The 27,713-nt window shown below is 40.4% G+C and overlaps 1 protein-coding gene across 17 annotated transcripts in view; it reads right to left on the bottom strand.

Annotated features, from left to right (window-relative positions):
- The window catches only part of DST (dystonin), a 397,214-nt gene that overhangs the window by 61,746 nt on the left and 307,755 nt on the right, over positions 1-27,713 (bottom strand). For 16 of the 17 annotated variants that reach the window (XM_073000291.2, XM_073000297.2, XM_073000283.2 and 13 more), the window contains 12 exons: positions 26,993-27,159; positions 24,195-24,354; positions 23,610-23,936; positions 23,304-23,388; positions 20,159-20,400; positions 10,886-11,092; positions 7,791-7,910; positions 7,544-7,651; positions 5,917-6,135; positions 4,819-5,022; positions 2,251-2,482; positions 1,638-1,864 (listed from right to left, as the gene is read on the bottom strand). In XM_073000291.2, coding sequence (XP_072856392.2) covers positions 1,638-1,864; positions 2,251-2,482; positions 4,819-5,022; positions 5,917-6,135; positions 7,544-7,651; positions 7,791-7,910; positions 10,886-11,092; positions 20,159-20,400; positions 23,304-23,388; positions 23,610-23,936; positions 24,195-24,354; positions 26,993-27,159 — 2,298 coding nt within the window. The remainder of the gene's footprint in view (positions 1-1,637; positions 1,865-2,250; positions 2,483-4,818; positions 5,023-5,916; positions 6,136-7,543; positions 7,652-7,790; positions 7,911-10,885; positions 11,093-20,158; positions 20,401-23,303; positions 23,389-23,609; positions 23,937-24,194; positions 24,355-26,992; positions 27,160-27,713) is intronic. The other variant, XM_073000339.2, reaches the window with a different exon arrangement.

The following is a 27,713-nucleotide window of genomic DNA, read 5'->3' as shown; positions in this document are numbered from 1 at the left end:
ACCCCAGAGGAGGTCAGCTCCTAATTGAAATACAAACCCCCAAACCCAGTGCGCATGTGGGAAAAAGTGAACTGGGTAAAAAGGGACACTCTTTCAATAGTGAATTACATATGACATTTCCTACTCCTCACGTTTGTATCATGGCATGATGATTTCTATGCACACAACAGTGATAAAAACACACACACTATTAACAGGACTTTCATTATTATCTTAAACTCAATCTTCTCCTCCCCCTTTAACATCATTCTCTTCAACAGTGCATCAGCCTCTCAGGGTAGAAATCTCATTAGACAGGATGCACAGAATACCTATAGCTATGTTTTTATTACATACACTAGGGATATGATGAGTACTTGCAAAAGTTTGCATTTTCTGTGTTTTTCCCAATCTTGCCATGCTAAGACTCAAGACTCCTTATCAAGATTCATCCCTGCACCAGCAGTATTTCCTAGCTTCCTAATCTTGTTTTCCCCATTTCCTCCCTGCTTTCTGACCACTGTTCTGCAAACGACACTGTCAAATTCTGTGCACCTTAATGCCCTTTCTGGAAAATCCTGTACAGGAAAGATGCCACTTAGTGCAGGAATGGTAACAATCCTGTATAAGGTACAATATGGCTTCTTCTGCCTCTTTCTGCACAGGAAATAAATCATTTCGTGCAGGAATTGTAATAATCCTATGCAACCTGGCATTTCTTCCCCAAAAAACAAATACAAAAGTTCCAAGAAACCCTGCACAGAGAAATCTAATTCAAAGGAGAAAAGAGTGGGGTTTTTTTTTGTTTCTCTCTGAGTGTGAATAGCTGAGAGATTCACATCCCTAGTAATGTAGAAAAACATAAAGTCCGAAGTTACATTCAGCCATTCCACCTGAACTCATGAGGCAAAAGGCACAGGCACCACACCCATTGTCCCTGGGCATGCTGATTCCATGAAGAGAGATTCTTATCACATTCAGCTGAATGTGCTTAAGAGTCTCCCTGTGATCAGAAACCCTTATATCCCAGGTTTCCTTACTTGCATGGATGCTATGTTGTGTGCTCAGTCCCCTGCACATTTGATACCTTTATGTCTTCAGACTGAGTGCCTGAATAATGGTGCTGGAAACCATACCTAGACGTAGTTCAGATGGAATGGGAAATATAGTTTGGTGCTGCATGAGTGAGCCGTAGACAATCGTGAGTATCTGTCTTCCTACCTCCTCCTTCTCTTTCTCATGCACGGAGGAGGAAATCAGATGCCTTTACTTCCACTTTTAAGTAAGGTGCACTCTACTAAGTAAAGTTTAAACAAACTGTCCTGAATTGAGACAGAATGAAAAATGTATTTGTTTAGAAGTGGAAGTTTCCATTTTTTTTCCCCTTCAATGTACAAAAGAGAAGGGAGAGGAGGAGATATGTGTGAGCTATATGTTCACTGTGGCTCATTCTTTCAACCAGAGTCTTCCATTCTGTCTGAATCTGGATATCATGATGTAACATATATGTATATAGCCTAGATGTGAGGAATTAGCCAGAATCTTTTAAAGCCTCTACTGCAGTAACTTAGCCAGAAAAATGTCATACTTATGCATCATTACTAGGAGGTAAGCAGTTGTGGATAGTAGCCACAGTCCAATATTTGCTTATCACCTACCTCTGCTGCTTCTTGCTGTTGTTTCACTACTGAGGGGTCAATACCAGCTCTTTCTAGCTCTCTGATGAAATCCTGAGTATCTTTAATAGTGGCCACAAGGGCCAAGTGATCACACCAGAATTTCTCTGCTAATTCCATGACATCAAGCAGTTTGGCCTCTCTTTCTTCAGCCAGGGTATGGATGTCTTCCCAGATCAAAATCATTTGACTGAGCTTATCTTGGACCACTAGGTAGTAAAATACAGTAGAGGATTAGTATACCTGGGCTGATAAATCACAGCTATCTTCTAAAAGTGGCCATTTACAAATAACAAATTAATCATAATGGAATATCAAACAATCAGAAAAATGTATATAATATGTACAGAGTTTGGAGAAATTACTGTTTGAACTGTAGTTTCCAAAATCTCTTGGTGCTCAGGCTGGCTCAGGGATTCTAGAAGCTGCAGACTAAATAATATTTCCAACCCCGATCGATCATGTGTGTCATCAGAGAAAGCTAATACAAAATTGCTGGTTGACTGTTTTTCCCCCCTTTTAAAAATATTTACATTCCACTCTTCTGTTTCTTTAAACTACCAAAAAGTGTCCTTTGTCTAACATAACCGATTACCTTTAGCAGATATGTCCTTATCAGCTCCTTCCGAACGTGCAATCATCTCTTCCCCACGCTGTTTGAGTGTTTCATACACAGGCTGGAGTTTTTCCAAGTCCACAGACACATTCTTATTCTCACTGATCTGTTCTTTAATCTTCTCAACTTCAGCAGAGATTGAAGGTGGCTGTCTCAAACGTTCCACGATCCGCTGCAGACTCTCAATGGTTGAATCTATCTTGTCATGGAACTGAGAAGACAAATTGGGGAGATAGCAGAAGGGCTGAGAAGAAATGGCTGTCAGGTTAACAGTAACATCTAGGAGTTGGCTCCAATCAAGAAAAGTTATGGCTTAGTAAAGATGTTTAAAACTGCAGTAAATCTTTTGTATGTCAGAGGTTTTTGTATATAAAAAATGTTCTTATACTGACTACAGAATGTATTTCAGTCCAGATTACATGTGTTTTGTTAGCCAACATAGCAGTGTCATAAAAAGACCAACTGCACTTATTAATAGTACATCATCATTATCTATTAAAGAGTTTCTTTACATTAGGGAAAGAACAGTAGATTCCTCCTTTCACCTATATTTAGCCAGAATGTGAAAACAATGCATATGGTTGCAAAAATCCATTAAAACATTAGTTCAGACTACTGAACTATAGCATCTCAAGCCAGCTTTCTCTGATAAATGCTGCAGAGTTTCAATTAATTATATTTAACACATTTGTTGACATGGATTCTGAAAGATGGTTAGAGCAGGAGCTCCAAGATCCAAGACAGGTGGAGTTAGAGGACTCTGACATGACTGCATCTGGACACAATATTCAATTAAACTGGGATAGACTACATGCAGACCCTGTTGTAATTTTTTTGTCTCCCAGCCCTGCAGAACTTGCTTTAAATTTTTAGTTTTTGGTTTCATTTTGTTTGTTTTTTAATTTTTTTCTCAAAAAGTCTCTTTGTGTCCTCTAGGGAGGGTGGGGAGCTATTTTGCCACATTTTGAGCTTCCCCCAGCACATCTGGGTCCCTAGACATCCCAAAATATTTTAACTTTTTTGAAGATTGCCTACTGAAGAGTGTAAGTGCCCTAAGTTTAAATGAAAAACTTTTTAAAAATATTTTTTCTTTTTTAAAAATACCAATCTTAAACATTTAAATACACTTTTTAGTTAACAAAACCCCCTCTGCTCTCAACATTACCATCCAAGTTATCTTCATGCTCTGGCCTCTTTTCCATTTCTTCTCTCAACTCTATGCAGTTTCACAGACTGAGACAGGATCTAATGATACATTTGATTTTGATACTCTTGTTAAACAACAATCCTTGACTTTATCTGACTCCCTGATTCATTTAGTGATTCATTCATCACTGTCTGTAGGCAGGGCAACATTTTATGTAAAAATCGTTCACAGAACTTCCTGGGAAGCTGTTACTCTAAGGCAAACATTTTATTGAGTGCTGATTACCTGATGTGAGATTTCTTCAACTCTTGTTCATTAGGAGAACATAAGTCGTTTCAGCTGTCAGGGGATTCCTGGCAAACTAATGAAATCTAGAACAAACTTCTAGGTAAGGAAATCTTTCTGATTCTATTGGAGGGAACGAGTCAACTATACACTTATAAGTGTATATATTGTAGCCAGAACATGAGAGTAGAAATCTTTCACTGCCTTGGTACAAAAATCTCTTTTGTTCTTTGCATAGAACATTGAGACCAACAGTTTACTGCCTGTATTACTGAGGAATACATGGTCTTGTAATTTAAAATCTTAGAACTGTATTGCTGGAAAAGACCCTATGGATCACTGAGCCCAGCCCTTGTCAAGGAGGCACAGTAGGAAATGAAATTCCCAAGCTCTGGCTTCGCAACCAGATACCAGAATCCTAGTTCCAATTTAGCTCATATATGGGAAATTATGTAAGACTTGGAAGCAATTTGCTACTGATGATTAACATACCATTAGTTGTTTGCTTGAGCACATGCCTGAATATAAAAACTGAGAGTTCACCCAGAAACACAACTACCACCTTGTTAATGAGCATAAATTTGTTAGCAGGGCTTACATGATCTTTCTTAAACAATAAATAGACATTAGGATTCTTGTCAGCAACTATTTATTTATTTCTTACTAAAACTTCTTTTGTGCTTTTCTTTTAAGGAGCTCAGGGTCCATTCAGCCATCTGAATTTACCTCTTCCCAAACCATCCATTTATATAGGTTGGAGCGAGAAGCAGTTCCCTTTTAAAACTCATCCAAAGTGGATGCGTCCACACAAAGATCAAGACCTGGCTTTCTCCATTCAAAGTCCAGCACACTCTTTTATCAGACCATACTGGTTGTTTCAGGAGAAGGTTCATATTAAAAGCTGATGGCAAAATTCACACATTTTAACCTCAAAAATTGCTGCCCTAATCCTTGAACATATAAGGAAAGCAGATCTATGCACAGTGACATGAGTACTGACACACCATATGTTGACTTAAATTCTTCATAAGCCCAGTGTGAACCTTGGCCATAGTGACATAAGATAACAATATCCTTCAGAGAGAATCTAGTTATTCTTCTATAAATAATGTTACCTGAGTAGACTGAGAAATGGCCTCATCCAGAGCCTGAGCTTGCTTTTTGACATCTTCTTTTATTTGACTATAAAGGGCATCAGCTGCTATATATTTCTCTTGGATTGAAAAACCTTCCCGAGGACTCAGCTCCAGAAGCTGAGGGCCAGTTTTGTTCATCTTATCTATATGAGGCTTGTGTTCAGCAATTGACTCTCGTAGTTGCTGTAGGAAAACAAAATGCTTATCAGCATCTTAGTCTGACATTGCCACATAGGAGTTGTTTGTGCATCTAACAGATTCAGCTGGCAAAGAAGTCTAAACAATTAACCTTCCCATTCTAACACAAACAGTAACTCACTGGATGTAGTCACAGGCCCTAAAAGTAATTCCTTCTGTTTCTCTGCGCATTTGAGAGCTTATTTATACTAAAAAAAACCCTAGAAAAACTGGTCTCTCAATTGTGTTGTAAAAGGGACTGTACAACATGCAACAGAGAACTGCATCTATTTTTAAGCAAAACATTTTCTTCAAGTCTAAGAAACAATGGATGACCCTGCAGATTGCATATGATCCTTAATGCAGTCTCAAAGGTTCAACTTTCTTGCTTGTTTATGGCACTGAAGAGCAAGCAAGCTATTTATAGCCATTTTGAAGCAATTTGGCAACTTTTACAATGTTGCGACCTAATGAATCATTACAGTGCTGGACAACTAGATGAATGTTTATTACCCATTGCATTTGGTTAATCTGCTTTCTGTCTACAGTTTCTAAACTGTGTTGATTTTGGTATCTCAATTAGCCAAAACACTATTTCTAACCGTAAACTTTTGGAAACTATATTTATGTACTTTTATTCTTACTTACCCCCAGATTCTGTTTGAAATCAAAGAAAGGGTAAACTCTTAAATTATCTGTTTTTTTGTTTTGTTTTGTTTTTCTTTTAATTAAAAAAATCTGGCCTCACAAGAATAATCTCAAAGTACAAACATACTACAGTTTGGTTTAACAACGAAGAAGTAACAAACGTAACCTAGGTAGTTTAGTTTCACAGTTCTGATACATTTTAAGGAGAGCACTGCATTTTGGTTGACTTTTATAAGATGTCTGCAAGCTTACCCGATGTTCTTCTTGTTGCTGCTTTAGACTTTCATATTCAAGAGCTGGTGCCGGAAGCTGTGAGATGACTGTTTCTGTTTCGGTTAACCATGGCCAAATCTCTTCATAAGTCTCCCAGAACTGGCTAACTAGAGACTGAGCCCTTTCCAGCTGCAGATTCCTCTTGGAGTTCACTTGACAAAGCGTATCATATTTCTCTAAAATACTTTCCAGCTTCTTCTGTTAAAAAAATCAGTAAAACCAATATTTATCAATAAGGTATAAATATTTATCATTTACAAGAGCTCCACTGAAGCCACATTAATCCAAATTTTTATTTTATACGATGAGAGTGTAAATACCTATCATTAGAAGTATTACAATATGGCATATCACTTTCCAAAATAATATACAGCTACGGCTGCATAACCTTCATGAGTCTCGCGCAGTGGATATATTGGCAAAACAGGTACGTGTGTCATAACTAATGTTGTTGTATAAAGTAAGCAGCCTGGCCATCTCTCTCACGTCTACATTCAGAGGTGTTTTGTAGAAATGCAGAGGTGGGGAACATTTGGATCTCCAGATGTTTGGTACTACTCTCTCCATAATACCTTAACATTGGCCATGCTGGCTGGGAGCTGAAACTCAAAACATCTGGCAGATTTCTCTCTATTGCAGTAATGAATTTGACTGAACATGGAGAAAAAAGTCTAGCACTTAGCCGAAGTGGTCTAAACAGAAGCATAATAAGGAACTGTGAGATGTCATTCCAAGGTAATGAAAAGGCATAAAAACCATGGACAGCAGATTACCTAGTCAGAAGGAGAAACATTCTGATGGAAAAATCTGTGTATTTTAACTACTGCTGGGTTTAGGAAATGTACCAGAAACATCTTGGTTTGTTTCAGACCTTGCCTTCCACAGACTGAAGGCATTCCGCTTTCCACAGAATAAAATTAATTCAGCAGAATAGTTCTGTTAAAGCAGTGTTTTCCAAACTGGTTGCAGGTTACTTGGCTATTATAAAAGGGGGTTGTGACTCGAAAGAGGTTGTGAACCACTGTGTTAGAAGAAGAGGAACAAAACAGAATCTGGTGCAGCTGGATGGAGAAAATGAAGAATATTTCTTATTCCAAAATACATGTTGAAAAATGTCGGAGTTTGCCCATGTACTGACAAATGAGACCAACCAGCTCCAGGAGATGAATTTTCTAAGAACACTGAATGCTATGACTTCATTTAGTCACACAAACTGCTTTAGATGTTTTAGCAAGGAAATCTGGGGTTAAGAGCTTTATGTAGAAAGAGTTTGATAACTTGGGAAAAGTTTTAAGTAAATTAAAAGGAAAGATTCATAGCTCAGGAACAGGGCAATGCTTTCCGGGAAATAATATTTTGGCATTGCACCATATCTATCAGCTTTAGCACAATGATGTTCCCATATTCTAACAGCAGCATCAAACAACTACATCTGTATACTTGCAATAATCAGTTTTTTGAGAACCACCATGCTTGGTAGGGAACTTGATAGCTTGTTTTTTCAACGTGTAAGTTTATTGTTCTTTATGCACACAATTCTGGAATTGCATATGTATATAGACATACCAATCCTTTTCTAGCCAAGTACATGTAACATCTTATTTACCTTCATTGTTTGCTTCTCCTCTTCTGTGCAGGTCTTCATAATCTCGTCCCCAGATGTAACAAGTTCTTCTATTGTGTCCTTGTGTTTCAAAATCTCCATGGTGAATGCCTAATCACATAATAAAATAGTCTGGTATTATGGATATGAGGAAGCAGAAGAAAAGTGGACACAGTAATTGGCTGAAAATTAAATCATAGCAGAAGAAATAATGACTTAATATATAACTGATGGCATCATGTTTGTTTACCTTTTGAACTTGTAGCTGAGCAGTGGTCTGGTCACGTTCAAGCCTAATATCACCCAGAGACATCAGTTTCTTTTCTGTTTCATCAACCCAGGCTAATTCAGCATCAGCTGCTTGATCAAACTAAGAAAGAACATGGAAGAGGGAAAAGCAATTAATAAGGGGAATCTCTCAGATATGTGTGTGTGTGTTTAAGGAAAAATAATAGTTGGCAAAAGATATTTTGAATGCTACAGAAATCGTGAATCTAGTCTCCAGTGTTCACATTTACAAAACCCTAAACTCAATTCCAATTGACAGAATCTCTGATATTAGGGTTGGTTGCTATAGCCTTTTACATGACCTATTAATAGCGGGCTTCAGCCCAGTCACACACAGGATGACATTGTGTTCTGTTACAGAAAACAGAAAAAACAATGTTGTGATACTTTCAAGACTGATTTACTGTGGTTGAAAGCCTATAAAAAACAGGAGCTGTTTTCATTTAATTCTATGCAACTCCCCAATATATATACAACCACAATGCGCCAGTCACATCTATAGTAATTAGCTGCAGTGCCAACTCCCTCTATTTGCCGTGCTAATGCAACAACTGTAACAGGAAAGCAAATCTAAATCTTGACTGATGATGAAATAATCAGAATTAAACTTGGTGACAACTTTCAGTTTAGTACTTGCATGCTCAAACTCTCCTCTTAAGTTGTTCTGCTTTGTTGCACAGTGGTTAAAACTGCAGTACTGCAATCAAGATTCTACTCATGACTCTTGAGTTTGATCCTAACAAGCTCAGGTAGCTGGACTGAGGTTGACTCAGCCTTCCATCCTATTGAGGTTAAGTAGGTGCTCAGATTGTGGCAGGGGGAGGGGGGAATATGTAGCCCACATAATTAAAATTGTAAACCACCCAGGAAGTTCTTTAAATGCTATGGGACAGTATATAAGCAGCACATTTTGCCTTGTTTTTGCTTAAGAATAAGAACTTCTTTGTCATCAACACAAGGGCCTAGAATTACTGCTGGGTTTCAGATGCTGATTTAGTATAAGGAAATGACTTATATTCCTGTATGATTGTTTCACACTGTCTGCATTTAAGATTATTTGCAATTTGCTTTTTGTGTTTTTGTTTTTATTTATCGTCTGTTTTATATTTGTTGTAATCATCCAGAGTAGTGCCTCAGCACTAATGGGAGCAGGAACCAACCAACCAACCAATCAAACTTCCTTTCAAAGGCCATGGGTAGCTTTCTTTCAAAAATTAATCCTTGTAAACAACAGGCCTGGCACTCTGTGCCATTCAAAAATAACAATCTGGAGTACAAGGAGAGGTCTCTGCCCACAGGCTCCATCTCCGCTTCTGTATCTCCACTAGTCCTGTCCAGCCTCTCTTCATGTGTAGAGGCAGCTATCTGCAGAGGAAAGCCGATGTTATGTGTGCCTCACTTCCTGCCTGTGATTCTGAAACCTCATATTGTAGGTTCCTAGATCATGGACTTTACATACACAAAAATACAAAGCAAGCTTGCTTCTTTATACTCCCCGCTTTGGGGTTTAGCGCCTGACAATTGCAATGGTTACCACAGCACACTTTCTCTTTAGAATCTGTCTACTCCTCCCTATTCAAAGACATTTATTTTCACCACCAACAAAGAGCAGACATAACTCTACTCAAGACTAATGTATTACAAAATGTGCCTCTCCTCGACTTCTTGAGGACTCACCTGATCAGATGTAAATTAATTCTACAGCAGGGGTGGATTAACATGCCTGCCTCCCTCTTTTTGCAGCACTCTACCCCCAACAACAACAGGAAAAAACAGTTTGAAAAGCGAAAATTCCTGAAAGCCTCTAAGAGTGGTGATTTTCTTTTGAAACAAAAGCATATGGGATCACTGGGGTTTATTTGGGCCATTAAAAGAGAGAGATTTACAAAACCAGAAATCCATTCAGTTTGGGGAATATAGCCTGGAGTGAGTGGATCTTGGAGAGAATTAGCAGATAGCTTCCTAAGCCTGCCTACCTCTGGTTTAGCACAACTGTCTGCCTTATGAGTAAGGCACAATACTTGAATGATCTCTGGTTAAGTAGACAATTCCATCATAAATATATATACAACAGCTTCCATGTGTATAATATCCACAAAAGAAGACAGGCATGAAATGGCAACATTTATTCAACCAGTTTCAGTTGGCAGCAGCATAAGCAGTGTTTAGAATTATGCAAAATTCCTCATTATGTCACTCAAAAAATACTGTTTTATCAACATAAGCTGGTTCAACAAGAAATTATTCTCTCAAATGATACAAGAAAGACAACATTTTAGATGTTTGTGGCTATTGAACCACTCCTGTATGTGCAGTACTTCCAACTTTAGGTGAAATTTAATGGATAAACTATCATATAGTATTTTTCAACTATGACTCATGGTTGAAAAGTAAGTTAAGGGGGCCCAGATTATCCATGTTTATCACACTATTTAATGTCTCTGAAACAGGCCACAAATCAGCACATTGTTTTTAAAGAAAACACAGGAACTGAGTCATACTGAATTAAAGAGCTGACAAATTAAATATTAAGAAAAAAAAACCACAGACAAAATCCAAATGTATATATTAACCTTGTTTTAATGTTACTTGCCACCGCAAACAACATTTGCCTTTTGTGAGAAATTGCATTTGCCAGCTATTCTAAAGATCTTTACTAGAAGCATCAGTTTGCACACGTTGGTATGTGACTCACATGCCAGCATAAGCTGCAAAAGTTATGGGGGTTTTGTTTACAATTCTCTCTTGAGTGAAATTCCTGCTGAGGTCACTGCAGGATGCGACTCGTACTGCTTCTCAGTGTGAGAGGATCTCTAATTTCTTTGTCAACCAAAAGACAGATGGCTGCAACAATGACTGGATTTGCTCTGGTCTAGGAGACATGTCTGAAAATTATGACCAAGCTTTTTTCAAGCTTGGCCCCAGTAAGTGCTTAAATGGAGCAAATATATGCAGCCAATATGAATTCAGGTATAAACTCCCAGACACAAATATATATATTTTCCTATTACACACAAAATGAGACTGAGGTGATAAGGAAAATGGCTATTATTTTACCTGCTGCGATCTTAAAATGGCAGCATCAATTTCTTCCACTTTCTGAGTAATACTTTCATTCACTGATCTGTAACGTCCATTGTCTTCTGTAACCATCTTGTCTATCCCTTCTCGTGCCCTCCATGGCACCAGTTCCAACAAAGCACTGCTGACTTCATTGAGGATATCCAATAAGCCCTTATTGTCCTTTGCTTCTTTCTTCAGTTCCTAAGAAACAATATTGAAAACAAATGTGTTTAAAATGAACTTGTTGGCACAGAAACAGAAGAAGAACATGGTTTCACTTGGATTTCCCCAATCTTGTTTTTGTTTAAAGCTATAAATTGGTTTTGGGGGGGCGGGGCGGCGGGGAGAGTTCAAACATTTTACTGCTAATCAAAACTGTAAACGGTATTCTCATTTTCAGCTTAATTGTGTTCACTTTTGTTACTGCAAATCATTTGGCAGAAAAACAAGTGACTTTTAAAAGGAAATATTGATAATGTATGACTGAAATACTTTCCTGTAGCCCACAGGTCAAACTAGCATCCTTTGGAAATGAATATGCAGCAGCCAGTCATTAGTCATGCAAGGACAAAAAAAGAAATACAGTAGCATGTACTTTCCACAGCAAACTCATTCCTCCTCTGATGAATAATTACAAAGGGGAAATGCTGCCAAAGGTACATGAAATTCATGTGAATTTTTAAGTGAGCATCGGCTGGCTATAGTAAAGATTGTTTTGCCTTCATATATATTTGTGAGTCAGTTCATCTCCTTTTGATAATAATGACTGATTGAAATCCTGTTATACAGCTCCGCAGGCACAATAGGGATGATGTCAACAGCAGCAGCAAATCAGCACTGATTAAAGGCTTGCTTTGGTAATGTCAGGGTGCACTTGACTTCATTGCATTGTGTATGATTCATTGACATCTAGAAATTGCCTTTATTGAGAAGCAATTTGCCACTGATGATGACATCATCCCCATTGTGCATGGGGAGCTATGCAATAGAATGAACTAAAAGACAACTGCCTTCAGCCTCCATTTGAAGGGGAACAGTTGGTCAATGTGTAAGGCTGACTGCCCAACTAAATAAACTTCTGATTGTGACTTCTCATCATGTGAATCAAAAGCAAAAATAATGGCATTCCTAATCATCCCTAAGTGTTCCCATTTAATATTCTAGTACATATGAAAGAACAGACATTAATAAGGGATAATAACAGGGATACAGTATCCCATTCTTGAGAAATTCCAATCCACTGTGGACTCCCTTGTCTTTGAGTATTTCTGACCACAGGTCGGAACAATTTCCTTAATTATTATATACTTTCATGACAAGTATGACTTTTGGCAACCCTTTCCAGTTTTTTTTTTTTTTAAGCAATAGAGTACAGTGGTGCCTCGCTTAGCGAGCGCACCGTATAACGATGAATCCGTACAGCAATCCCCTTTTTCGGGATCGCTATACGGAGCACCCAATCGGCGCACTCGCATTGCGACGATTGGGGAGTCCGGCAGCCATTTTGGAGCCGCGTTTGGCGGCTCCAAAATGGGCGCCGGATGACCCGAAATGGCCCCGCGCCGTGTTTTCGCGCCCTCAGCAAGCGAGGGGAGGGCACGAAAACGCGGCGCGGGGCCATTTCGGGTCTGTTTTGAAGCCGCAAAACAGCTGTTTTGCGGCTTCAAAACGGCCGCGGACGACCCGAAATGGCCCCATGCGCCGTTTTCGCGCCCTCCCCTCGCTTGCCGAGGGCGCGAAAACACCGCGCGGGGCCAGGAAACTTCTATAAGTGAGAAGTTTAGGGCCAATTTGGAACGCATTAAATGAAGTTTAATGCGTTCCAATGGCTTTTTACTTCCCGCTTAGCGAAGATCTCACATAGCGAAGGTTAATCTGGAACGGATTAACCTCGCTATGTGGGGCACCACTGTATTCAGAAGTGGTTTACCATTTCCTTTTGAGGATGCTCTGGGACCATGTAGCTTGCTACACAGTCTAGCTCTTCTCCTGGGAGGCAAAGCAGGAAATCAAACCTGCGACCTCTGGTTCCACATGAAGGCACCCTACTCACTGAGCCATCCAGTAAACTACTATTTCCCTAAGTTTATTGAAATCCGGTTTCTTAAAGTTCTTAGTGTTCATTTTACTATTTTAAGCTATTCCCATTTTTCAGTATGTATAAAAAATCTCAAGGCAGCATGGTTATTTTCACTTTCACATTTATACCTCTACTCTAGGTTCCATTTTTTGGACACCAGAGTGTGATGAAATACATAGACTATCTTTTAGAAATATACAAAGTAAATAATGCATTTTAATGTACATTTTAATCCTGCTATTAAGCTGAGCCTAAGAGATAGTGACTTATCCACAGACACCATTCAATTTAGGGCTGAATGGGGATTGGAACTCAGGGTTCCTCTTTACAAATCTCTGCAAGTCCAGCAGCCTTTTTGAACTTTACGAGCAAATGCAAGGTGTAGAGCTTTTAACATTATGTCTGTCTAAATAGAAGGAAATTACTCTTACTATTTATTTTGTTGTGCAAAAGCATGTACACACAAGACTTTGGACCCAGATTAGACATTATTCTGCTTCTGAGCAAGGCAACACAGCAGTGGCAGGAGCTCATATATGCCCTTCCCCTAGCAATTCAGAGTACATAGAAAGAATACTCAATTGAGGCTGTTCTGATGCAACCTATCCATTGTGAGGAAAGTGTAGGTTAGCTATGTTCAGGCTGAATCTCTCTGCCACAGCACTGACAGGCATTTAAATCAATAACAGCCAGAGTTATTTTCTAATAATGGAAGTATAACTAAGTTATACTGTGATTGTAACTTAATTAAGCATACTTTAATTATTTTTGTGCTGTAATGCTATGCACTTAGTTCCTTTTGCACTAGAAATGGGCATGGATTAATTTGAGCTGCTTTGTAAAAACTAAGCCACAGGGCACCTCATGTATCACATGGATCCTCCCCCCACCCCCTGGACCATCTGGCCTACTCACAATCTATTGTGCCCTACTGGGGGCCTCCGTTTCTGGTGGTGCTCCAGTCCTGGCAGGACCTTGGGCTGCCCCTCCCTGCCTCCTCTGGCAGCTGACCACTCTGACAAAGAGGTGGGACAGCTGATGAGTGGTTGGCTGCTAGAGGAAGTGAGGAAGGGCAGCCCGAGCAAATGCCTGATTGGAGCACGATGGATACTGAGTGGGCTAGTTTGCCCAGGGGGTGGGTCTGCGTAGCACATGTGGTGCCGCATGGCTTGCTTCATATGAAGCGGCCAAAATTAATTCATGCCCATCTCTATTTTACACTTTATGAGGCTGTGGCCTCCCTCCATGATGGAGGAAGATTATCACATGGTTCAACTGGTGGTTTGTACTCTGTTTCATGGTCCTGCCTTGTGTCTTGTTGCCTCTGTTGAAGCAATGACAAGGTGGATGAAAGAAAAAGAGAGGCTACTTACCTGTAACCATAGTTCTTCGAGTGGTACTCTATGAATCCACACAAATGGGTGAAACTGCGCCTGCGCAGGACTCTTCAGAATATTCTAGAGCTTAAATAACTGACCAATGGAACGTATCCCCGTGGCGCGCATGCCCTGCCTGCCCGTGGTACCTCCGTTCCGAACATCCATTGCTGTCATAGCTCTGATAATTAGAAAGCTGTAGACAACTCATGATGGACAGTGGGGAGGTTGGGCAGGACGTGTGGATTCACAGAGTACCACTTGAAGAACCATGGTTACAAATAAGTAGCAATCTCACTTACTGGAAGGCGGGCTGTCGCAGTAAAATTGAAGTCAGCACAGCCCTTCCAAAACTTGCTTCCTTTTTGGCTCTGACATCCAGCCTGTAATGTGTAACAAATGTTGATAGTGTAGACCAAGTAGCTGATTGACGAATGTTAGAGACTTCAATGCCACACAGCCAGGCAGTAGAGGTAGCCACAGCTCTAGTGGAATGCGCCTTCAATACATCTGGTGGGACCTTGCGAACCAGCTCACAGGCTAAAGTGATAGCAGAAACTATCCATCTGGAAACTTTCTGAGAATAGACCGGATGACCTTTCCAAGGACCGTGGAAGCAAACAGTCTGGGAGATTTGTGGAAGTCCTTAGTTCTAGAAATATCAAAGCCCAAAGCCCGATGAACATGTCACCAAAGAACTGTTGCCTCTCCCTGCTTGAGAGCAAAACTTTTTGCACTTTGCGTTGCTCTGAGTCGCAAAGATGTCTATGGCCAGTGTACCCCACCTGCTGCAGATATGGGCGAACACAGAGTCGTTGAGAACCCATTTGTGCATTTGAGTGGTCAGGTGATCAGCTACATCATTGTCCTCTGTCAACACATGGATGGCAATCGAAAATATGTGATGATCATAGCACCACTCCCACAGGTGGATCGCTACGTACAAGAGGGACAAAGAGTGAGTGCCTCCCTGCTTGTTTATATAATACAGAGTGGTCATGTTGTCCGTAGCCACTTGCACTCCGCGACCGACTACCAGAGGATAGAAAGGACAAAGAGCCTTGATTACAGCCAGCATTTTTAGAAGATTGATATGTAGCAGTTTCTCTCAAGTGGACCACAGGGCATGGAGCTTGTGAACGCCACAATGCGCTCCCCAACCTGTCGTGCTGGTGTCTGTTGTGATCTGTACTGTCAATTGAAGGGGCTTGAAGTTAGAAGATGCAGCACGAAAGTCCACCACATCAGTTGATGTGGTAACTCTGGAGTCACACATAGATGTTTGGCAGGGTTGTCTGGTAATGGATTGAACTGAGACAGGTACCACACCTGCAGGGAGCACATCTTCAATTGAGCGTGAGGAAGAGCAGACATGGTGGAAGCCATAAGATGTTGCGTGTGATGAGCTGAAACCCTGGTGTATGGGTGGAACGGACGAATAGCATGATTCAATTTGTAAATCCTCTCAGAAGGGAAGAAGACCCTGGCTCTGTTGGAGTCCAGAACCGCGCTAATGTAGTCCATGATCTGAGATGGTTGAAGATGGGACTTTGCAAAGTTGACCTGAAGGCCTAGATCTGCCATAGTTCATAGAGTAAAACTTGTGTCCTCTTGTGCCTTGGCGTAAGAGCCAGCGACGATCAATCAGTTGTCTATATATGGAAAGACCATGATATTGTTCAGACACATGTAGATTGCTACTGGAGCTAGACACTTTTGAAGGTCCTTGGGGTGGTGGCAAGCCTGAACAGAAATGCGCAGAACTGGTACACTGACTCCATGAAAATGAATCAGAGATATTTGCGATTATGCTCGTGGATGGAAATATGAAAGTAAGCATCCTGTAAGTCTATCACCACAAACCAATCGCCTGGAGAAAGAAGAGGAATGATCAACTCTAAGGTGACCATTTGGAAACGCACTGGAAGGAGTTAAGTACTGAGAAGCCTGAGATCTAAGATTGGTCGCAGTCTGCCATTCTTTTTGGGAACTGTAAAATATCGGGAATAGAAGCTGTCCGGTGCTTCTTGAGAAGAAATGCGTTGAATAGCATGCTTCTGGAGAAGAAAAGAAACTTCTTTTTCTAGAGCAGGTGAGCAAGCTGTGATCTTGAAGTGACCGACAGGAGGAAGATCTGAGAACTCTAACAGGTAACCGAAACGTATGATGGTGAGCACCCAAGAATCTTTGGTGATGACAGACCACTTGTTGAAGAAGGAGGCTAGCCAGGGAAGGTGGGATAGATCGATAGAGAGTTTCAGCAGAAGACAGTCAAAGATACCGTTCATTCTTTTTGGCAGGGCGACGGAAAGTTTGTCGACACTGACTAGAAGAGGTGGTAGCAGAGGAAGATGGAGGAGGATCCGATCTTTCTTGAGCAGGAGGCTTGTACAGGCGATAGGCTTGATGATAAGGTTATTGATAAGATTGTTGTGAGGTGAAAGGTCTGCGCCACTGATAACATTGGTATTTGGGTTGCTGGACATAATAAGAGTGAGCTGTCTTTTGGATGTTGTGTAAATTGTCCATCACCTCATCCGTTTTCTCGTTAAATAGTCTGATGCCGTCAAACAGAAGCTCTTCAATACGGGACCTAGCGTCATCATTGATGCCTGCTGAATGCAGCCAAGTGTGCTTCCTGAGAGCAATGGCCAATGTCATGGCCTTGGATGCTGCATCTGCTGTATGATGTGACGCCAAACATTGTTGTTTAGGCAGCGTTGTCGCTTCCAAGTGAGCATTGGGAGCAACGGTCCTAGTTTCTTCAGGAGTGGCTTGAAGAACTGACAGAATCTTATTCCATAATTGCCTCTGATAGGCGCCCATTGCTGCCTGGTAGTTAGAAACTCCCATTACAAATGAAGCCAGAGAGTATAAGCGACGGCCCAGTACATCTAGTTTGCAGTCTTCCCTATTGGTATGGGTGACCTTTTTTTTTGCCCTCAATTGATTGGACTGCACTATAATGGAATTCAGCGCAGGATGCTTATTGAGAAAGGTCATGTCATTGTCATGTGTCCTGTAATGGTTTTCAACATGCCTAGAGATATGAAGATATGTAGATGGTTGATTCCATAATTCTTTAATGAGGTCCAACATAGATGGAACAAAAGCCAAACTCAAAGGGGGGATTAATCTTGGTTTATATCATCAAAAACAAGGTCCTGCTTGGGGGGGGGGCAAGGTTGGTCTATATCAAGTTCCAGCGATTTGACCATGCGTAGAATTGACTTAGAATATGATGTAAAGTCTTTGGAGAGAGATGAGGGATGTATATCAGCAACATCCAAATCAGATATAGGTAAATTTGAGGGGGATTCCCTAGAAGCCTCCAAAGGTAGGTCCTGCTCAGAGACCAATGAGACCGAAGAAGCTCTGGATCATCTATTAAGAGACAGAGGTGGTGAAGGTGAATGAGGATGAGATCTCGATATGGAGGCTGGGGCTCGGGAAACTGGTGCAGAGGTCTCCATGCCACGTGGATAAGCAGTTCTAGAAGATGCAGCCAGGTGAGATGACTTGGATGGGATACAGAGGATGATAGTATCGATGGAGCCTGATAACGCTTCACAGGACGTGATGATTGCAGATCCTGCTGTGGTAAATGGTGCTTATTAACAGGCTTCGAGTCCATAGGGCTGAGTAGGAGATAAGCTCGATGCCAACGTTGAGGCAGTGAAGACAATGGAGATGAACCAGATGGGGAAGCATAGACATATCATACCCTCTTGGGCCTGACATAGTCATCGGTATCATAAAAGGAATCAATATCGTCCCCATGGTACCGACATCGACTGCCAAGCTGATCAATTTCCACATAAAGGGTCTCTTCATAGTCAGTGAAAGCATGCCACCGAGATAGATGTGGAAGAACTATAACCTCCCAATGCCGAGGAAGTTGTTGGCCTGGAGAAATATGCCGACGCTTTACCAGACGCTTACATAGAGGGGATTCTTGTAGTGACACCTCCGAGTTTGACAGTTGAATCACTCTTGCCCACCTGATTGACATAGGGCTCGAATGGGCTAAAGATTACATCAGCCACAGAACGGCCATGACTCGGAGACAGGCTTGGAATCGATACTGAAGCCTGTGTCTGTGGCTGCGGTACAAAGCCATCCCCTTCAGAAAGTGATTCGGGATCATGAAGCTCCCTGGAAGAGTCCTGGATTATCGGTGAGGGCAGGGTGCCTCGAACTGGAGGAAGTTCCTTCGGTTGAACAGACTTAGAAGGCTGTTTAGCCTTTTTATGTTTAACTACCTCCTGTGGAACTGAGGTACCACAGGCGGGCGGGGCATGCACACCATGGGGGAATGTTCTATTGGTCAGTTATTTAAGCTCTAGAATATTCCGAAGTGTCCTGCGCAGGCGCAGTTTAACCCATTCGTGTGCATTCACAGAGACCACGAAGAAGAATGTAATTTGTACTTCAGGCAAACAGCTTGCACCATAAAATCTCCCACCAAAAGTGATTAAAATTAATTAAGTAATAATTATGTGCCATCAAGTAGATTCTAATGTATGGTGATCTTTGCCAGGATTTCTTTGGTATAAAGTATTCATAATTATCCAGGCCCTTCTTTTGATGCCAATCTAGGACTGGGCATCTTGCCCAAGACAACACAGGCTGGCTTTTCTCCTGGGAGGCAGAGTGGTGAATCAAACTTTCATCCCTAGTACTTTAACTCACTAAGCTATCCAAGCAGCTTTAAACTAACCAGTTTAGAAGAAATAGGAAGTATCAAATTGCTGTTTTAAAAATGTAACTATAATGGCAACCAACTATTTTGGGGGTCTTAGAATGACAACTCAACTAATTATGTTTATAAAGTAACTCCAAATTCTACTGACACTTTTAGAGTGCAAGCCTATGCACATGTACTCTGCAGTCCTGTCAGATTCAATAGAATGGTCCCAGGAAAGAGTGGCATTCTAGCCCAACAGTGCTCATGTTACTTACTCAATCTGTTTTATGGAAAGTAGTTAAAACATTCATTCTCAGTTACACATATGCTTATTCAGAACTTTAAAAAGCACAACATTACCAGTGACATGCTATTTTTAGAAGCAAGAAAATCCTTTCCCCTATATTTTTATATTAACACTGATACGCATATAGTGTGAACTGGTAAAGCAAGCAATGCTTACTTGTTACCTCCAAATTCAATGGCTGAAATGCAGGAAGAAGGCAAAAATTGTAAAATTCACTCATTTATACAGTATTCTGCAATTCAAGAGCTATCATTGGGATTCTTGAGCACAAGCTGAAGTAGCAGGCATGTATACCCTTGAGAATTGCAATGGCCACTCCTCAATTGCTGGCTAGAAGTGAGTAAATGATATACCTTTTGCCTTTACCTATATAGCATGCAACAGGATTTCAGTCTTTGTATTTTAAACAGGGGTATATTTTGGCATTTCCTTATTTAAGGCTGGAGAATAAAAACAATATGCTACTACAAACAAAATAATATGTGAATAGTAAAATAGCATAAAACTAATAGTCACAACTAACGCATTGATTTTTTAAAATATGTATCAAGCTCTGTACTTATTTAACAACACACTAGGATTCACTTTTGTATAAGCATGCTTAGCATCTGGTTGTCAGTCACATGGTTCTCATGTTTAGAATCAGGTTGTTAATCTCATAAAACCGGTGTCTTTTCTATTTTAATCAGCCTCAGAAGTGTGATGGAAGGGGGCCGGGTGGAAAAATCCAGAAATGTGGATGAAGTGGTAAAAAATCATCTCTGCAAAAGAAGTGTGTTAAAGAAATGGACTCAGCATCTTTCGTGTCTTATCTTACCTTATGTCTTTCCTGCACTTGATTCATCTCTTTCCCTTTCGGGACTTGGGAATCATATGAAAGTAATTCTACCTCCACTTTGTCAAGCCAAGTGCAGAGTTTCTCATGAACTGATTGCAGCTGATCTGAAAGCTGTAGAGCCTGTTCTAAAGTCTTGGCCACATCAGAGCTGAGCTTTGTGATGTCCTTGTATCGTGCTTTAATGCCTTCCAATTTGTCCTGAATTATGACAACTTCATCACCTGTATTTTGAAAGAGGTATCAGTGCACAAATAAAAACAGTGGCTAAAGCAACTGCAAAGGTGAAAGCAAATAACCTAACAGTCATGGATCATCTTGCTCCATCACCCACTTGACTTTTCTTTTTGGTCAGAAATTTCAGCATGCTCTTTATTTATTTATTTATTTATTTATTTCATTTGCAATTTTATTGCCTAGATTGAACACCTTTCACATTCTTCCAATGAAAGGAGTTGGTTGTATACCCACATTCCTTTGCATCTACTGATTGGCTACAGTCAATAAAATGAATAGCCACCTCCTTCAATTTCTCCAATGGATGTCAGAGCACCTCTCCTCATGAACAGATCTGTGGATCAGGGTTAGGCATGGGGTATTCATATTCATATGCCAGGGAGAAAGAATACAAATATTGGCACCACAGGGGCTTGGCTAAACTGGACCCTCCCCCAGAACCGGCAGATCTACTAACCACCCTCTGCATGGCATGCACAGACAGTGTCATTCTCATTGTGCTAATCCAGGAAGCAGCCTGGCCAGTGCTTCCCCACCTCCGTGTACTGCCAACCACTCCAGCATGGAGACGGGATGACAAATCTCCCTGCGCAGCTGCTGAGTGGCTGGAGATGCAGGCCAGGCTGCTTCCTGGACTGGTGTGATGAGAACGACGCTGGCCATGTGCACCATGGGGAGAGTGGTAAGTGAACCTGCCACTTCGGGAACAAAGGTCCAGTTTCATCAGGCATCTGTGGTAACAATTTTTGTGTTCATTTCCCCCGGCTATGTGCAACCCCCAGGATACGAATATAAATACCCCATGTCTAATCAGGGTACATATTTCTAATAGTCTCTGAACACTATACTGTGATCTTTGAATGACCGTGTTCAGTCACCCATGCATACAAAGAATAAAATAAAAAACTGCACTCTTCACAATAATCTAAACACTCTTAGTGAACACACTAAGTTCTTAATATGAAATACATCTCCCCTTCTCCTCCATCCCAGCCCCAAAATATGTATATCTTGGAGGGTATATGGAGTTAGAGACTGGAAAATTTAGAAAATGTTGGTCTACAAACCAGACGTGCTGTGTGCCTCTGGAATGCAACGTTCCCACAGTACTAACATTGCTGTGAGGGAACCAGCCAGTTACATCAACAGGGGGAATAACCACTCAGCTATTTCATATTTTACTACAGCTTTTTTCTGCTAAGCCCTCTAATTTGGCTCCAAGACTCCAATGAAAAAAGATAAGAGAAAAACAGAGAATGAAAAAGAAAACCCATAGTATTCAAAGGATAAATGGGCACTGTAAAAAACTAATATAAGCTATTAAAGTGGCCTATCTCCTTAGGTTTCCTAAGTGAGATCAAAAGGCACATTTTGGAAGATTATAAACAAAAAAGAAAACTACTGTTGACTTAAGGTGCTATTAAAAATGGTTTCTGAATATGGATTCATGAAAACTATAATCACTTCTTCCAGAACCATGGGCATTCAAAGTAGAAGGGTGTGTGTGTGTCACATGCTGAAACTTTTTAACTATTCTGGTCTGATGCTTAATAACAACATAAAGTTGTCATAATAGTTTTAATTTTGATTTTTGTTTCATTTTTGCTGTTGAAGATCCTTGTGAGTTTTTCAGAATGTTTGATGGAATATTTACAGGAGCCCTACAGTTCCTCCACACTACCAAACAAAGCCCTCCTCTACCTCTTTAAAAAACTTTTTCCTACTGCTTTCCTCTGTAACTTGGGGGACAGAGTAAGGAAACACCTGATGGGTGTTTCCAGTCCCAGGCAGAAAATATAGCACTCTGGGACTGCATGGATCATGACACCTAGAATCCCTGAAAGGAAAGCAGTTATTTTTGAATTATTTCCACTGGACAGAAAGAAGACTCCCCCAAATAAGCTCTCAAAAATCAGTTTCCTGCCTAAGAATCATTCCGGAAAAGATGATTTGCTAGGCAATGGAGCCACTCACTTGCACCTTCCCTTGTTCCACATTAACTTTGGTGGGAAGTGGTTGTGGCAGGAGAAGCTGAGAGCTTTGATCAGTACAAGGGAAACAAAGATTGTCAGAATTCCTTGTGTCTGCTTTGATTCTTCTGAGCATCTACATCCAATTTTTTTCTGACACAGCTTGTCCAAGACATTCTTTTCTCATATATAGTAACAAATGGTATATGTAAGGAACGCATAACATTCACGGTCTATGTATACTATGACTCAGGTAAGCTGTGACTATTCAGAATTTAAAGGGGAGCACAACTGTGTTTCTATTGAAGAAGAGAGTAACAAACCTCCTCATGAAAGAACACAGAAGATGCCTCCACATGCAGGGCTCTATGGGCATGATCCCACCAAGGCTAGGCACTTTCCTTCACTTACAAACATGAGCACAATGCAGTCATCTGGACTGTAACTCCCAGCATTCCCCATTCTTAGATATATTGGCTTGGACTAATGGTAGTGGTAGTCTAATAAGTTGACCCCTACAATTTTGAGGGCCACATGTCACCCCCCGCTCCAGTGTGATGGTAAGTTCATAAGCTCACCTACAATACATTAAGCTTACATATAGGATCCCTCCATTAACTCAAATCACAAATGAAGACCTTAGGGTCACAGGCAGTGACTTCCCAGAGGGTAAGTTCATGGTTGAGGTGAAATCTGAACTGCAATAGCCAACACATGTCTTTTGACTATCAATTAACATTGCCTCCTTCTTACTTGCTAGCAGCACACAAGTAAAAAACGATTTCAAATATATCGTATCAGCTATGAGTAGAATATTCCTTTCTGAAAAGATTAGAGTTAGGATCTCAAAAGAGCTGCCATCCATCAAAAACTTTTATGTGTCTGTATTACTTTAAATGATTCTTTTCCATGGCTCTCACCTGTAGTTTGCTTGAGGAGCTCCAAACCATTTTGTATAGCCTGGTCAACATTCTGCTTTCTGAGCAGAATCTCTTCTTGAAGAACCTAAGAAACCATAGATCTTTGAAATACATACACATAACCAAAAAATGTTACAGCTGGAAATCTTTTTATTCTGTAAGATACCATATGTCCTATCTTAACAGGAAGTGGAGTGGGAAAATAATGAATCTATGACAAAGTATAAAAGGAAAAAAGAAATCCTAAAATTAAATAATAGTGATAATAATGGTAAAATAAAGTCAACAGAAAATAAATATAAATACCAGTATTTCAGAGTGTTGCTTCCTTAGTAAGTCAGTACTGTAGTCTTGGACTGCCAGCTTGCTCAGTTTTTCATGCACTTCATTCAGCCAATTCATCAGTTCAACTTCATCCTCTCCAAAAATCTGAGCATTGCAATAGGCTTGTTGAAGAAGCCCAGCCCTACTGTTGCCTTTCTCTTGAATCTCAGTATACCGAGCCTCTGAAGAATCTAGTTTCTCCTGGACCATTTCTTTATCCTCTCTGGAGCTCAAAGTCTTTAAAGCATGACCAATACAAATAGCTTGCTGCAAGTTTTTATTGTGAGTGGTGATGTCTTCCTCTAAGGTCTAAATTGAGTTTTCAAAGCAGCACATAAAATATGGTAAATGGAAAAAAAGGGGGTGGGGGAGAAAAGAAAAACAAATAAAAACATAACCAAATAAGAATGCATGAATACACTGGCAGTCAACAGAAACAAAATGATTTCAAATGACAGGGTAGTGTATAAACAAACTAATGCAAAATGGAGGGAGGGGAGTTTACAATTTTTCTGAATGAACAAATAGAATAAAATTGTCTGAATGAATGCCATATTCAGATCTTACTTTATGTTGAGAAATCTGTTCTTGTAGTTTGGAAGCCTGTGTACCAATGGGTTCTGAATTTGAAAGCCTCTTTTCTGTGGCAGTGAGCCATTCCACCAATGGTTCTAAAGCTTCATGGAACTGCTGGGCCACAACTGAGATACTTTCCAACTGGCGATTCCTACAAGAGGTCAAGAACAAAAATACATTTTGAGATGAGGTACATATGAAATACTTCAATAAAATCATTGTTCAGAAATAAAAACTGAATCAGAATGCCCAACAAAACAAGACTTTATGACACATGTTGAATTATGTTACGTTTAACTACTCTTATTTTAATTAACTACAAAGAACAAACAATAGTAGGTGAAGCGTTCATGATAAGCACTAATACTATACTAAATTAAAAGCACGAGTACAATGGACAGAACAATGAATGACAAAAACCAAAGAGTTCCTCCTGAAAATAGAATCTCCAAGGCACTATTTTATATCAATTTCTATGATGTTTGACTTGTACATAATCTATGTGCTGAGATGTCAATGCTACGCCAAAAAGGAGGAATAAAATATAGTTATTCACAACATCAGGACACGGGTTTGGGTTTAAATATTTTTGGTTGGGAGAATTGAACACAGGACTAATATTCAGTCTGGATAAGGGCAAACAAAATTCAGACTTAATCCAGACAGGATGGAGTTGCTCATGGGTCAACTGACAGACGAGGTTAAAGGGATTCAATCTGTGTTGAATGGGGTTATACTCCCCCTGGAAACTCAGATTCACAGCTTGGGCATATTAGTCTCATCCTTGAGCCTGGATGCCCAAGTTCAGAAGTGGCCAAGAGAGCCTTTGTACAAATAAAGCTGGTGCACCAACTGCATCCATTCCCGGAGATGTCTGATTTGTCTATGGTGACACATCCTTTAGCTACATTCCATTTCGATTACTATAACATGCTCTACATGGGGTAGCACTGATTTCCCAGCTGAGATGGAAGTACTCTTCCATTTGTGGGAGGGTAAATCTGTGAAGATCTCGCCAAAAGGCATAACAATTCCTAAAGAACCAGTGTAGACAAGCTCTAAAGTAACTGTGATGGATGACAGCTCAGGCTACACAAAGCCAGGGAAGCTGAAGCTAAGGCTCATGCTTTTAACAGATGTGTCCTGTGATTATTAATGACATAGGCACAATGTCACAAACTATGCTTGCTTATACATTATCTCACGTGGTTTTTCTTGCCTGTGCGACTTTTATCTGGATGTGGAGGATGGAGTGTCTGGGACAAGCAATTATGCCTTACTTCCTATGAAGTACGGTATCTTACTCTATCCTCCTGTGAACTGACCAATGCCTTTAAAAACTCTGGACACACATCCTACCCTATATTCTGAATATATGTCAGTGAATGCAATGCAGTGCAGATAGATTGTTTCCAGACCTGGATACACATCTGGCTACTTATCTCCTTTATGGGCATGTTTTCTGACACAGTAAATTGCTGTTCCAGAAGCCTACTTACACATGGGAAGCTCTTGGCTCCTTAAAGCCAGACCTGCAGACACCTGCCGCAGGTCTTCTGACCAAACTGACCTGAGAAGAACGTTGCTGTAGGAAAAAAAACTGCAGCATGTTCAGCAGGGGCCAGTAGCTGGTTGCATGCTTACACAATGTGCGCTTAAAATATGCATATTTTTGAGACCATTTCTCTTCCTTGAACAGAGACCACTCCTTTTCCTTTGAAAGATGACTGAATTATTTGCCATCATAAATGAATGATTTGCAGGGTGAAGGTAGATGGGAGAAAGAGTTGACTGTGAGAAGCCACAGCTCACAATATACTTCGGTACCAAGCTTTGCTAAACCACTTCCCTTAATACACTTTAGCCAATTCTTCTCTTTCTTTGGCTCAGAGTTGGCACCTATGCTGGTCTGCAGCCACTGTTTATAGAGACCACTAGAATAGCATACATGTCAATACTTCATTTAATAAAAAGGTCAATCTGAAACCATGAGCAGAAAGAGGGAGGAAACTCTACTCTAGCTCTCATGTATATAGAGAGAAACCTGAAGAGGAGAGCCACTGGGGTTTCCTATGTGATCTAAAGTCCTGAAAAATCAATTTCCAATTGCATGGAAATAACTTCATGTGTAGAAACTCTGCATTCCAACTGTATGAGAAAAGATAAAAGGTGGGGGCTGCTCCTTCTGTAAAGGTAAAGGTAAAGGTTCCCCTTGACATTTTTTGTCCAGTCGTGTTCAACTCTAGGGGGCGGTGCTCATCCCCGTTTCCAAGCCACAGAGCCAGTGTTTGTCCGAAGACAATCTTCCGTGGTCACATGGCCAGTGTGACTTCTGTTCACAAGTTCAAATCAACCCCATTCTGAACACCTGTATAGGATGCTGGAGCCTGCCAGTTCTGGTTTTGGACAGAGCTAAGGTGGATTATTGTTTCACTTTTTAAAACCTTTTTGGCATACTTTAGGGAACTCTCTTAGCACAAAGGACCCCACTCCCACCTCCTCCTTAGTCCCATTTGGGAGGTCACTATGTCCACGTGCTGGACATCCATCTGTTTACTGACTTATGGTGCAATTATGTTGGACATTGATTTCACGAGATCTTCACAATGACATCTGTTCCAAGCTAAAATATGTGATTCGATTCAAACCCATTTGCATTGTTCAAAACCCCAGTCTTAAGATCAGCAAAATGAAAATGCTCACATAGCTTCAAATTACATCATCTTCCATGCTGCAACTAGGCATACCCCCTGCTATAACCCCTAAATGAATGAAAACATTTCAAGTACCTTGTTTCTGCTTTATCAAGCAATGCATCCCATCTGCTATCCAGGAGGCTCAGCTGTTTCAAGATCTTCTCTTTATCAGCAGGCTCTGCTGACTCTGCGATTTTCCCCCCTTCACGCTTGATCAATTCAACAGTGGGTTTGCGATCATCTAGCAATCTCTGGAGAAGCTGCAGACAAAATAATCAAAAATCAAATAGTCAAGGAAGGACTGTTTTCCAAGGCTGTAAAAATACGATGAAGGCAGAATCTTCAACTCTGGTTTATTGGCATAGGGAACAGATTGACGAGAACAATTTTTAGAGACAGCAGGAAATTATTAGGATGTAGAATAACAATGCAAATACCACCAATTGTTTATTTAAGGAATACACTGTTACAGATGGCAAACTGAACCAATCTTAATGTCAGCTGTTAGTATCTAGCGCTTTGCATTGCTCCCAGTTCCTATTTTTATTTAGATTTCTATTCTATGCTATAGTGAAAGCTCAGGGTGGGTTACAGATGTGCATAGATTAATTAATTATTATGAAGTACAGTACTAGGCTTACACTTACAGAAAAAATACATAATGGAACACTGAATCACTTACAAAAGAGAATCTCACTAAGCTTTGCTTTCTACAAGGTGCAGGAGTGACCCTAGCCATGCTAAAAAAAAAAAAAGTAAAATTGAACCACAACAGATCTGCCTAGTCAAATAAAAATATGCAAACTAAAATGCT

Source organism: Pogona vitticeps, chromosome 1 (assembly GCF_051106095.1).
Source record: "Pogona vitticeps strain Pit_001003342236 chromosome 1, PviZW2.1, whole genome shotgun sequence".
Classification (NCBI taxonomy): domain Eukaryota; kingdom Metazoa; phylum Chordata; class Lepidosauria; order Squamata; family Agamidae; genus Pogona; species Pogona vitticeps.
The sequence above is the reverse complement of the archived record's forward strand: the minus strand, read 5'-3'. Positions and strand labels throughout refer to the sequence as shown.